Raw genomic sequence first — 13777 nt, forward strand, 5'->3', positions numbered from 1 at the left:
GAAAACCACCATGTGCACTAATTTGCATATTGTGCTGTATACCGCTTAATTTTAATTTACAATGAACGATGAGAACTGTCAATTTTTGTTCTTAACTTGTTTGCAACGGCGTTTACCAGAGCCAAACAAAAGAGAAAATAATTTAGACATTACGCGATTTTGCTGCCTGTAAAATACATTTACTTGCATTCCTCGAAATGACCAAGGGGCCTACTTTAGTGATGAAGCTGTACTTAGATAGAGTACGTTTACCCAGCATTTGTTATTCCAAATAAACTTTCAATTGAATAAACTCTCAAAAGGGGTTCTTTGCTTTGAGAATGACGTCAGAGATCGACCAGAAGACAGAAGGGTACGAGGGATCAGAATAAAAGCTGAGCCGGGAAGTTCTATAAATACTGCAAGTTTTCCACAGCCCTTTTCTGATTCTCCAAGTTTTTATTAATCATTCTTGTAAAAGTTTGTCATATTGAAAACGGCAAAGGCCTGCGGTTTGTGCAAAATTTCTACAGGGAAACTAAGCAACTAAAAGCTGTTTTTCTTTCATTTGTCCTGCATTGTTGTTTTACTAAAGACAGAGAAGCGTCGGCGATGTTTATACAGAAAACCCAATGATCTCTTTCGTGCGATTACGTCCGGTAATACCAGCTGCACGCAAAAATAGAAAGCGAACTAAGACAATTACTTGTCCAAAATAAACTTGTCAATCACAATTTACAAATGAAGCATGCAACTTAAGGCAAAAAGAGAGTTAAAGATAGATTAGAAGTTTGAAGTCGACGAGAACTATTTCTGCTTTTTCATCAGTGCCACGATCATTCGAATAGACACTGAAACGTTTTTCACGCGTTCGAGAAATTATGTGCTTCGGTCCACAAAATCAAGGCGTTGTTTGCTCTTTAATTAGTTAGCCATTGGTTTTTAGTTGTTTGCTTAACTTATTACTGATGTAGTGGTTTCCTTCTGGTTTCAATCTGTGATTGGTGGAGCAAAATGTGGACAATTCGTTTGTCAGGGAGCTTTCGGAATTTTTGACTTGCGGATTTGGCCATAGTTTTGGCGGTATCTGACACTTGCAGGCCGCAGACTTCAGACTTACCCTAAATCACAGTTACTGAAAGATAACCGTTTTAAAATGGGTGCTTAGACTTAAATACTCTTTATCAGCGCTATTTGAAATGGGTGCTTAGACTTAAAGACTGTTTATGAGCGCTATTTGTAGGCATTCTGCAGTTGGCAGTCATACACATTATAATTAGTTTTGATGGTGGTATGTTTGGAGTCTGTGGTTCTTTCGGATCGGGTCTCCTTTGTGGGTTACTTTTTTTCCTTTCGCTGTTGTGCCTTTCTGTGTTCGGTTTTAAGGCAAAAGATGTCTGGGAGTGATTCTGATTCCCTAAGAGTGTCTTCCTTCTCAGGTTCCAGATTTGGTTTTATTGTTTTTTTACAATCCACTTGATACGTGTTCCGCCCACTTGGGTCCTTCACAGCAGGAGTGGATCTAGGGGGAGGGTGCAAGGGGTGCGCACCCCCTCCTCCCCCCTGTGATGACCTGCGGCTTTCTTATGCAACTGGTATTCTGCCAAGAAAAAAAAAACGTCAACAGTCAGCTACGCCCTTCCTTAATTAGTGGTGCACCGCCTCCAAAGAAAAATCCTGGATCCGCCCCTGCACAGAGATATCTAATAACTAATAACAGTAAACTAAAAATAGAAGAACCGTAGCCAGAGTAAAACATATTAAAAAATTATTATAAAAAACGTTCACTGGCTATATACAGTTAAAAACTTTCGAGCTTTCGGCTGTCAGGCTACAGCCTTCAATGGAAATGAATGGAAAAAATGATGACAATTACAATATATACAAAAATAGGTGAGAAAAAGAATATAAAAACGGGAAAAAATATTTGTCAAAAAAACTAATTGTTCTTTTTTAAAAGAATGGAGTATTGATTAGGGAGCGGCCTAGAATTGTTATCTGCATGATCTATCGAAGCGGTGTGCCAAGATTCCAGTGTCTTGCGGGTACGAGAAGAACCCTTGTCAATCACTTGGGAATTTTTAAAGTCAATAGAGTGATTTGAAGACCAAGCGTGTTTAGCGATGTTGGAGCCTCTTGCGTAAGACTTCACATTCCTCATATGTTCTTTTTTTCTGGTTTCAAAGAATCTGCCAGTCTCGCCAACATAATTCCATGGGCAGTCGGCACAAGATATTTTGTAAACCACGTTAGGTTGAAGATCGATCGGAGGGCGGGACTTAGGAAAGGGAAACTCCTGTTGTAAAGTCTTGAATGGCTTGCTGACAACTCGAATATCATGTTTTCTAAGGAGTCTAGTTAGAGGCTGAGAAATGCCATTAATATAGGGGAGGACTGCATAATTGGAGAATTCGGAGGGTGCAACCCATTTAAAAAACATGCAAACAAGTTCCTCAGGTGTTGGGATGGGATTTGTTCGCTGAGTAGAAGATTTCTTCTTTAGAATGTTGGAGATAACATTTTGGGGGTAATTGTTAGATCGTAGAGCGTCGATGACATGAATAAGTTCTTTCTCTTTTCCTTCTTTTGTGCTCGGGAGATTAGTTGCGCGATGTAACAAAGTCTCAGCTGTACTGGTCTTGTGTCGTTTGTCATGATGGGAGAAGAAATCTAGATACCTATCAGTGTGGGTTGGTTTACGGTAAACCTCAATAATGAGATCATTATCCTTGCGAGTAACCAAAGCGTCCAGAAAGGCGATCTGGTTATTGTTTTCTTCTTCGATGGTAAAGGAGATGTGTTGATCGATACTGTTGAGTGTGTTATGGAAAGAGTCAACGGCGTTTCTTTTAATGATACAGAAACTATCGTCAACATATCGTTTCCATACTTTAGGTGGAACGGGAGTTGTGTTAATGGCCATCTCCTCGATTGCGTCCATACATAAATTGGCAACCACGGGACTGACAGGGCTGCCCATGGCACAACCATGGATCTGTTTATAAACACTGTCTTTGTAGACGAAGTAGTTATTGGATAGGACAAAGTTCAACAAAGAGATTATATCAGTAGTGTCAAGTTTTGTGCGTAAGTGTAGTGATTCATCACAATCCAGTTTATTTTTTATGTAATCACAGGCTTTCTTGACAGGAATGGCTGTGAAGAGCGATACCACATCAAAGGACAGCATAATTTCATCGTCTTGTATGTCAATTTTGGAGATTTCATCGACAAATTTGGAGGAATTAGGGACTGAGAAACCATTGCCATTTTGGAGACACTACGGATATAATCTCTTTGTTGAACTTTGTCCTATCCAATAACTACTTCGTTTACAATGACAGTGTTTATAAACAGATCCATGGTTGTGCCATGGGCAGCCCTGTAAGTCCCGTGGTTTCCAATTTATGTATGGACGCAATCGAGGAGATGGCCATTAACACAACTCCCGTTCCACCTAAAGTATGGAAACGATATGTTGACGATAGTTTCTGTATCATTAAAAGAAACGTCGTTGACTCTTTCCATAACACACTCAACAGTATCGATCAACACATCTCCTTTACCATCGAAGAAGAAAACAATAACCAGATCGCCTTTCTGGACGCTTTGGTTACTCGCAAGGATAATGATCTCATTATTGAGGTTTACCGTAAACCAACCCACACTGATAGGTATCTAGATTTCTTCTCCCATCATGACAAACGACACAAGACCAGTACAGCTGAGACTTTGTTACATCGCGCAACTAATCTCCCGAGCACAAAAGAAGGAAAAGAGAAAGAACTTATTCATGTCATCGACGCTCTACGATCTAACAATTACCCCCAAAATGTTATCTCCAACATTCTAAAGAAGAAATCTTCTACTCAGCGAACAAATCCCATCCCAACACCTGAGGAACTTGTTTGCATGTTTTTTAAATGGGTTGCACCCTCCGAATTCTCCAATTATGCAGTCCTCCCCTATATTAATGGCATTTCTCAGCCTCTAACTAGACTCCTTAGAAAACATGATATTCGAGTTGTCAGCAAGCCATTCAAGACTTTACAACAGGAGTTTCCCTCTCCTAAGTCCCGCCCTCCGATCGATCTTCAACCTAACGTGGTTTACAAAATATCTTGTGCCGACTGCCCATGGAATTATGTTGGCGAGACTGGCAGATTCTTTGAAACCAGAAAAAAAGAACATATGAGGAATGTGAAGTCTTACGCAAGAGGCTCCAACATCGCTAAACACGCTTGGTCTTCAAATCACTCTATTGACTTTAAAAATTCCCAAGTGATTGACAAGGGTTCTTCTCGTACCCGCAAGACACTGGAATCTTGGCACACCGCTTCGATAGATCATGCAGATAACAATTCTAGGCCGCTCCCTAATCAATACTCCATTCTTTTAAAAAAGAACAATTAGTTTTTTTGACAAATATTTTTTCCCGTTTTTATATTCTTTTTCTCACCTATTTTTGTATATATTGTAGTTGTCATCATTTTTTCCATTCATTTCCATTGAAGGCTGTAGCCTGACAGCCGAAAGCTCGAAAGTTTTTAACTGTATATAGCCAGTGAACGTTTTTTATAATAATTTTTTAACAGTAAACTAATTGGCTCTTTTCGTCTATGTAGACGGTCTTTTCAGCTAGTAGACTAAATCAGATCGAGCTATCTGTCGTTTCCTGGTTCACAGTTCACAGTTGAAAAATCCTTCTCTTGCAGCTTCTTTCATGGCTGATTCTACCAAAGTTCTGTCCAGGTGATCTGGTGGCGTAATTCGGAGGACTGGGGAGAAATATTTTAACACCGTATCCCACAACCGTGCGCGGCCTTGAATGTTATTTCCGACTACTGAATTCAACATAGCAGAGGCAAGGTTGGATTTCGGCGGTTTCCACTTGAACGTTCATTGAGTAACAGGAAATGTGGGAGACACGGAATGATCTGTTGAGTTTGGGCGATGGAAATGTTGCAGGAAATTTGGAAACAAAAAGCTAAGGCCGCGCGCGTTTGTGGGATACGGGGTTTAAATTTTTTATCCCAGTCCTCCAAATTACGTCACCAGGTGACCTGGATCATAGTATGTACATATCAGTGAGTTGCCACAGGGCTCTCTGTTGCTGTTGTTCTACAGAACCGTTAAATGTGAACAAAGTTTTCTTAGTTGGTAGCTTTAACCTTCTGACCTTTGACAAGGTAAATTGAGTTGCTCTACTTTCTTACTACTCACACATCAAGATGTTTGAATTACTAAATGATTTGGTCCAAACCAAGTGGCTTTCGGTAAGGAAGAAAAGGATTTGGCAATTCTTACGTACTGTATTCACAAGTTGGCCAAGTTGGAGTTAACATGTCGTTTAGTTACGCCACACCTGTAGAACTCCTGTGAACTCTGGTTATCCGATCAGGCTTAATTTATTAGATGTCATTGAGGGTGCACAGCGTAGAGCGACAAGAGGGTTGTGGTGTCATAATGAGATTCATATTACTTGGTGTAGGTGTCACAAAGTGACCCTAGCCAAACAGTAAATTCATGAAGTCCTCAGAAAAATCTTAAATAACAATGACCACAACCAGCTTTTCTGAGCCCGCGAGAATGAGCATCCCCAGCAAACCATTGTTTTAACGAAAACCGCTGGTCAGCAATCTGGTTCTGGTCATTGCTGTCTAAGGTCTTCCAATCCTCAGGCTTTTATGGAGATACAAGTGTCAATAGGGTTATACAAGTGTATACTAGGGTATCCAGGGGTTTTTATATATATACACGGGTATTCCTTTCTAAATCTGGATAAATTATAATAAGAGATAGATGAAGTAGCTAGGCGAGACTCATCCGTATTCTCTCTCAAATCCCATAATATATACACGTCTTTTATCCCCGAAAATTTGCATAATCATTGCTTGCAATTTCTTCTGGGACATGAAGATGTCCCAAGAGAAATCGAAAACAATGCCTGTGCATTTCTTTTGGGGGGGGGGGGGGGGGAAGGGGGAAAAAGAGGTGTATTATGGGATTTGAGAAAGGAGTGAATTACATTTTAACCAGGAGCTATAAAAACTACAATCCGGAAGCATTTACCGGTGACCTCTTACAGGTCCCCTGGCATATAATCGAAACATTTGAGGATGTTGATGACTGCCTCTATGCCTTTTACCAGCTTTTTGAGCAAATCTTAGACCGACACGCACCTGTTGAAAAGGTCAAAATTCGTAACCGTCCCAACCCATTTATCACGCCTGAAATAGGCGAGTTAATGAGAACAAGAGACAAATGGAAGAAACTGGACCATACATCTAACAATCCTCTTGCCTGGGCGGGTTTCAGGAATTACAAACGAGAGCTTAAACGCGAGATCAGAATAGCTGAAAGAGAGTTTGCTCGGGACCAGATTGCAAATAACCAAAACAATTCTTCGGGCAACTTGTGGAAAACTATAAGTTCTATCCTTCCTAGGAAATCATCAAGTTGTTTGGTGTATTATCAGGACGAGGAATCCGTCGCAAACTCCTTTAATAAAAACAAAACCCAAAATTGGATTTGATTTGCGTTAACTTGTTAATTTCAATCTACAGTGTCCCCGATTAGTGCTCTTCGGCGCTAGAAGATTAGACACTTAAATAAAGTTCCTTTCCTTTCCTTTCCTTTAAATTTTTTACCTCGGTCGGCCGAACCACTGTTGACAAAATTAAAGCACTCGCCTCTGAATGTAATTACGATCTTACGAAAACAACCTTTGTCCCTACGCGTTATCCATTGTTTGAACAATTTTCATTCCATCTTGTTAATTGTAAGCAAGTTGAACAGGTCATCGCATTGTTACCATCAAACAAAGCACCGGGAGTCTGATAAAATTTCTGCACGTGTAATCAAGGATGGACTGTCAGTTATTTTTTCGCAGATCACTCACGTCATCAATGCCTCTCTTGCCAGAGGCGTTTTCCCTGGAGGATATATAGAAACAAGAAGAAGTAACACCTATTCCAAAGGAGGGAGATTATAATCAACCTAGTAATAACAGACTGATCTCGTTATTACCAGTATTGTCAAAGGTGAAAGAATTGCGTTGAATCAATTGACGGCATATTTAACAGTTATGCGGCAACCTCGTTCCCAGGGCTTTTCTGTTGGTTATGCAGGGGAGGCGCGAGCACTCAACGGTAAATTTAACAAGAATTAACACGATAAAATAACATAAAAAATTCTGCATTTTCCCCTAAAAATTCGAAATTGCAGAGTTCTGTCAAATTTGTTCTGGACAGCAACTATATAGCCTGCGAACGCAGACGCATTTCGGGCGGTCCGGGGAGAGAAACGACCGCCGGAACTGCTTTCGCAGGCTACAAAAATGATACGACTCTTCTACAAGAGGAGTATCACGGCTTTGCGAATTTTTGCGCTTACTGGCTCTAAGGTCTATAAAGTGCTCTGTAGAACCCAAAGTTGTGTCTTTGATAGTTAGTGAGATTTCGTTCCAAGAAGAGGCAAATGGTTTTAACATCGTTGTTCAACAAATACGGATGTTGAAGCCCTTATTTACATTCATTACCAGCAACAACATGTCCTCTCAGGGGACTATTTTTTGTAAACTTTTGAACTACTTTACCCACAACGTTAATAGCATAGAAACATTGATCATTATTGTCCAATTTAGCATCTAGGGATTACGTATTAAATGTGCGCTCAGCCTATTTGTGTGTGTACGTATGCTGGTATATGTATTTGTACATGGTGAGGGAGAAAGACAAAAACAGGAAGAGAGAGAAACTTTAACAGCAAAATTTTACCATACTGTACATTCGCTATGCCAAACGCTTTTTATTGTAACCACATTTTTATCTCAAATCTTCGCCGACGCCAAAATGCTTAGCACTAGATTTGTTATGGGAAACGCAAGTATAAATAAGATACGTGCTCACAGAGGGCAGAAGTGTTGGGATCTTCGGTGTTGGCCTTTTTCAACCGGGTTTTTCGGTTTTTGCGCTGAAAAACTTCGGTTTTATTAGTATATGTTGTCCCATTCTTAGCATTTGGTTTTCGGCAAAAATACAAGCGGTTTTCGTTTTTTTTTTTTTTTTTTTTTTTTTTTTGGTGTAAGGTTGAGGTTCGGCCGCGTGCACATTCTCCATTCGGGAGCTTAAGCACGCTCGTTGTTGAAACGAGGACGGCAACGAAGAGAACATTTCGCTTACCATGCAGGGCAGTGGTGTCTCCCAGATTTTTATGCTTATCATCTCTAATGGAGAAACGATACTTACCAACGTAAATGTGGTTGTGTGAAGACGAGTTAAAAGGGAAAACAACTCACTTCCGGTTGCTGTCCGCGTCTAAACAACGTGCGCGCTTAAGCTCCGCATTCTTACTCCCATTTCTCGAAGTAGCCTCATGACGCAGACTCAAGTTCGTATGCTCCACGTATAGCGACGAATTACTTCGATTACAGTCTTACAAACTTGGTCTTGATGGTCTTGCCCGTGGTTTTCGGTTTTAATTTGATGAAAATGTACAACGGTTTTGGGCACGTAAATATTTTAACTGCTAAGTACAAATCGCCTCTCCAAGTTCACCCTAGAACAGAGGAATCTTCGTTAACATTCTTTGCCACGTTAGAAGAAGGATATCATTTTCTAATCAAGTCCGTCATTACAGAGCAGCCTCGTTCCCAACCTCGAACCCAGGCTCTCTCGCTTCTTCCTCCTTATCGGCAAGGGAGAAGAAGAGAGAGAGCCTGGGTTCGAGGTTGCCTCGTTCCTGGAGATGTTCAGCGCCAATTTTTCAAGATGGCAGAGAAACTTCAAATGGAACGCAATAAAAGAAAGAGAGAAAAATATATTAGTCAGGAGTCCGTAAAGAAGAAACCAATGGAACCAAACGAATTAAGGGAGCTTGCTCTTAAAGAGATCGCTAGTCTTAACGATCAGATTTGTCATTTGGAGGACGAAATAGATCAAACAGAGTACACATCTGCGGGTCAGTTTACTATTGAAACATTACAAAGGGTGACCTCTGACCTTTTGCGAAATGTTCAGCCATCTTCATTGCAAGAAAATAATGGCAACGAAATTGAAAAGGACATTGATGCCTTACAAAGTCGGCTTAGTTCACAGGAAGCTTTTACGGGAATCAAGTTTGTAGAAAATAGCATCTCAGTGTTGTCCAAAACGCAAAGTACTTCAGTTTTGCTCCGTCGATTATCGGGAACTTGTCACGTGATTCCATTTACTGTTGAATTTGAGGTCCAAGAAGATGAACAGAGAAGTTCTACTTGTTAAGGTATACTTGTTTACAAATCGTTTCCTTGGTTGCAAACTGGCAGATTGGGAGTGCCGGCTTTGAAGGAACATATATTAGGCTTTTGCAATAATATTAGGGGTTTGGGATATTTTCTTCTAAATTGCTGACAAAATCTGACCTCTTCAGCCATGTTTTTTTGTTCAAAACATCAATATTGTTATTTGTATTTCTGCCATCATCAAGGGGTCCAGGGGGTCAAGCCTAGTTTGTTGTCCTTAAGACATTTGACCTGTAAAGTTATTCCAAAAATTTCGAATTGTTAAATTTCCTATTAATCACAGCATTGCAAAGGTATATACTGGTACTGCATTGAGAACAATAAAGAAAAAAAGTTTCTTAAAGTTGGCCACACTGACATGCCAATGTAGCAGATGCTCTTTATTTTGCCAGTCAGAAACACATACAAATGACTACACAGTTTATCTTCTTGCACATTTTCATGCAGACAAAACACAGTGAAACGCATAAAACTTCTGTTGTTTTGTTGATTGTGTTTCATTGGCCCTGAAAAACCCCTATGGGGAGCGGTCAATTAAGTATGTACTGTACTTTGGAACAACTTGACAGAGATGCGGTGGGACTTTTGCCAAAACGATTGGAAGAGACTGGGCTTCTTGAGAAGGTGAGATTGAGTAAATCCTAATATGAACACGCATATTCTCCATACTTTTTATCGATCATGTGCAAGAGAAAATGAGGGGACAGAGAAGGAAGCTCCCGGTCCAGCCCTTGGGATATGTCATGTCCACGAAAGTTATTTTTAGACGAGCGGAAGTCTTCCGAGACGTCCGCATGCAGGCCAACCTCGGTCCGATGTTTGAAAGAAAATATATATTTATCAGCCTTCCACGTGCGCCATCATTTTCTCTTTTCACTAAGAACCTGAGAGCGAGGCAAGACTGCATGCGGACGTCTCGGAAGACAGACTTCCCCAGAACAAAGACTTCCGCTCGTCCAAAAATAACTTTCGTGGAAATAACATATCCCGGCCAACGCCTTGAGCCTCCCTCTCTGTCCCCTCATTTTTTCTTGTCATGTGTTATGAAGGCAATGTGGAGAATTTTCAGAATAGCAGCACTAGTGCACTACCTAGTGGACACATCACTTGGTCTCGATAACGCTTGTGATACTGAGTGGCTTATCCGGTGGATCGTTCTAACGACCTTCTAACTCTTTTAACTTATGGCGAGTATGTTGGATTAAGAGGGTAAAAGATAAGTACATTTTTCAATTGATTGCTATTGAACACTAATCAGTCAGCCGAGAGTAAAGTACTGAATATTGAAAATGCATTGCATAATGTGCTGATCTTTGAAAACTTGAACCAGGTATACCATGGATACCAGTCATGGATGGTCAGCCATGGATACGGTCTCCGCTCGGGTACTGCTAGGCAGTGCGTCAACAACAACAACAACAACAACAGACTTCTGCCCACTGATAGGTTTATTACTTTCAAGAACGGGTAACCGTTATTTTTGTCCTTGTAAGTTTTGCAATCTCGTGCTATTATGCATTTTCTAGTTACTGACCCCTCTTGTAATTTAGCAAATGCTACCAAAGAGTGAATAAACGCATCCAGGAGCCCATCCTGGAGCGTGCAACTTCCATACAGCGTCTGTGAAACGGCGTTTTCACAAGTAGGTTTATTTTTAGACTAGCCCTTCCCGCGAATTAGGTCAAAAAACAAAGTCAGTTACGGTTCGGTGACCTTATGACGTCAGCTTAATTTCTTGTAATTGGTCATCGGGCTCCCGTGGGAGTCTCATTTGCGGGAAATTCAATCTAAAAATAACCTTACTTGTGAAAACGCCGTTGCACAAGTATAGTTAAGTTGCACGCTCCGGGTGATGGGCTCCTGACGTATCATCATTATCATCATCATCATCATCATCATCATTATTATTACCAGAAATCTCCGAGAAATGATGCTTTGAAAATTCATTAGCGCCTTTGCCACCCAAAAATTTATCAGTTTTTGATGGCTAATAACTGGCTCGTTATCAAAGCTGGAAAGCTTAAGAAAGCTCAATCGCTTCGTGACTATTTCAATCTTTTTAATATGACAAGAGCGTGGTAGTTCCTCAAAAGTAACACTCGTCGGAACGGCGCTTAATTTAGTGGAGAAAATGAAAATTTATCCTCAAGTGCTGACGTTCTTCATAAAATGTCAAATTTGGCTATTTGACGTTGTTGTTTTGCTGATGACGGCAAAGAAATGAACAAAAGTGAAAAGCGCACGTGCAGGGCTTGCAAAGCTATTGTTTTTGCACAGTAAATGTGCAAATTTGTGACGTTCTCGTTGCCGTCGCCGTTGTCGTTACTTAAGCTCCCTGATGAGACAAAATGTAAACCTTGAACGACGTCAGCAAAGATTCTCTTATTCTACGGTGCTAGCTCAACACCCCTTCTCCGCTCTCTCTTCCCCCCCCCCCCCCCCCCCCCCCTAAGATAGGCACCTTTCACCCCCTAAAAAGTATCATGATAGCAATGAGGCTGGAAGTCATGCTTCGTGATAATTTCCTCCCTTCATCTTCTTGACATACTCCACTCGTGCAGGGAGTTCATCAGAGGGCCTGTTGTGTGGTGTCCACACTGGCTCACCAATAAACAGACGCATAGCCTTGATGTAGTCCTTTAATATAAACAGAACATATTAAGTTAAATCTTTTGTTTTCATATAATGACAACAATTAACTGAAATTGAATCCCTGAAAATAAAATTAATGTCAAGAGAAGCGATGTACTGCAAAAGATGCATAGTACATGTGTTTTAGAGTAACATGTACATTCATAAGTGTCGTGTACGTAATTAATTTTCTGCGACGAAGGGTTTGAAATTAATAAACTTGTAAACTTATCATGATAGACACATCCCAGAATGTCTCCAGCGAGAGTGGGAGAACACAATTTAAAGTGCTCTACATGTAGTTTTCTGGAGACCATAAATCAAACTATATCAGGTTAAAGGAAGGATTACGGTTTTGCAAACGATGGCCGTGTAGCATTTATATTTGAGCAGACTTAACTGATTAGAGTGTACTGTGAAGTGCTACGTTTCTACCCCATATGAACCATGTGAGCGTTAGCCCTACTGATGGAAATGGGCCCACACAAGGACAGATAAAAACTCTGATCAGGATGGGAATTGAACCCACGACCTTCGGGTTAGACCACCACTGCTCTACCGACGGAGCTGCAAGGTCAGACGGGAGCAGGCCGTGGGAACTGAAGATGTTAAAGTCACGGCAATGAACATGTACAAGTACAAGGAAGGATTATGTTTTTGCAAACGTTGGCCATGTAGCACTTATATTTGAACAGACTTAATAACTGATTAGAGTGTAATGTGAAGTGCTACGGTTCTACCCCATATGAACCATGTGAGCGTTAGCGTCAGTTTTTCTCTGGCCTTTTGTGGGCCCATTTCCATGGTTCATATGGGGTAGAAACGTAGTACTTCACATTACACTATAATCAGTTCAGTCTATATCACGTTAAAGCAGATCACATCAAGCCCCGATTCATGACAAGAAGAAAAACCTCTCTGAAAATGACAAAGTAACAGACTGAGCCCAAGTAAAATTGTAACACTTCAAGCACAAACACATTGACAATTGAAAGCAGATGCTCTTACTACTGTAAAAACCCTGTTCCAAGCTTCCTGTGACAACCCTTCCCTGCTTTGGTATTTGAGATAAGTGAGTTCAAAACAATGGGCACAGTTGCAATCATGTGGAGACCAACTACCGTAATGCACTGTAGATGTCAAGGTCAAATAATGTAACAGGTTTCCATGCTTGCCCAATTTAAAAATACTTGGACAAAAAAATTCCTCTAGTACTGAATTTTCTGATCATAGAGCCGGTTCTATCAAAAAGTCAGTGAAGTCCTCTCTATTTATGAAATCAAGCAGCTTTTCCTACTGATAATTATATCATTTACTGATACTGATTGGCCAAATTTAAGCTCCATTTGTTCCTTAACATTTGATTGGTTACTAGGCAGCATCCAAATTTTTCTTTTAATTATTGGAATCAAATTCAAGAAAAACATGGACACTAGATTAAAACCGGGAAAAATTCCCCTGGGCACCTGTTACAGCACTTTGACTTCTTCAACTGATGGGTAGTTATTAATTCAAGAGTTCTCATCAATCAGTAGTCCATTCTAACAGGACAATTCTTTGCAAGTCAATCACTCATACTGAATATCCTCCCACAGAGTTTATAGCGGAGCTCCGCGAAAGGCGCGCGCGCGGAGCACCATTGTTAAGAAAATATGGTAACCCATCGATGCGAGAAATCTTGGTTTTATAGCCATGACGTCATTAACCGTCCGTACCAATGTATGCCAATGTGACCAGTACCATTCTCATGCTAGTTTACAGCATACATCTTTGATATTGGACATCCATCTTTTGATCAATTGACACCTGTCAAAACAAGGTATCCGCTGACCAGTATCATGTGACCATATCGCGGGCTCAAGCTTAGAGCTCATCGAGGAACTG

At 40.6% G+C, this 13777-nt stretch overlaps 3 protein-coding genes across 4 annotated transcripts in view; 1 reads left to right on the plus strand and 2 right to left on the minus strand.

The window, feature by feature from the left end:
* Positions 1–1212: 1212 nt before the first annotated feature.
* LOC138002750 (uncharacterized) lies at positions 1213–3169 on the minus strand. Its single transcript, XM_068848732.1, has 2 exons — positions 2132–3169; positions 1213–1227 (listed from the first exon to the last, which is right to left on the minus strand). Exons 1-2 carry the CDS (start codon positions 3167–3169, stop codon positions 1213–1215), a joined length of 1053 nt encoding a protein of 350 aa, XP_068704833.1.
* Positions 3170–3351: 182 nt separating this feature from the next.
* Positions 3352–6514, plus strand: LOC138002751 (uncharacterized). The gene is made up of 2 exons (XM_068848734.1): positions 3352–4179; positions 6131–6514. Exons 1-2 carry the CDS (start codon positions 3352–3354, stop codon positions 6512–6514), a joined length of 1212 nt encoding a protein of 403 aa, XP_068704835.1.
* A 4178-nt stretch (positions 6515–10692) lies between these two features.
* Positions 10693–13777, minus strand: part of LOC138004237 (acireductone dioxygenase-like) — a 17630-nt gene continuing 14545 nt past the window's right edge. For both annotated transcript variants that reach the window (XM_068850715.1, XM_068850714.1), the window contains exon 5: positions 10693–11899. In XM_068850715.1, the coding sequence (XP_068706816.1) occupies positions 11768–11899 (132 nt within the window). In that variant the 3' untranslated portion in view covers positions 10693–11767. The remainder of the gene's footprint in view (positions 11900–13777) is intronic.

Source organism: Montipora foliosa, chromosome 5, assembly GCF_036669935.1.
Source record: "Montipora foliosa isolate CH-2021 chromosome 5, ASM3666993v2, whole genome shotgun sequence".
Classification (NCBI taxonomy): Eukaryota; Metazoa; Cnidaria; class Anthozoa; order Scleractinia; family Acroporidae; genus Montipora; species Montipora foliosa.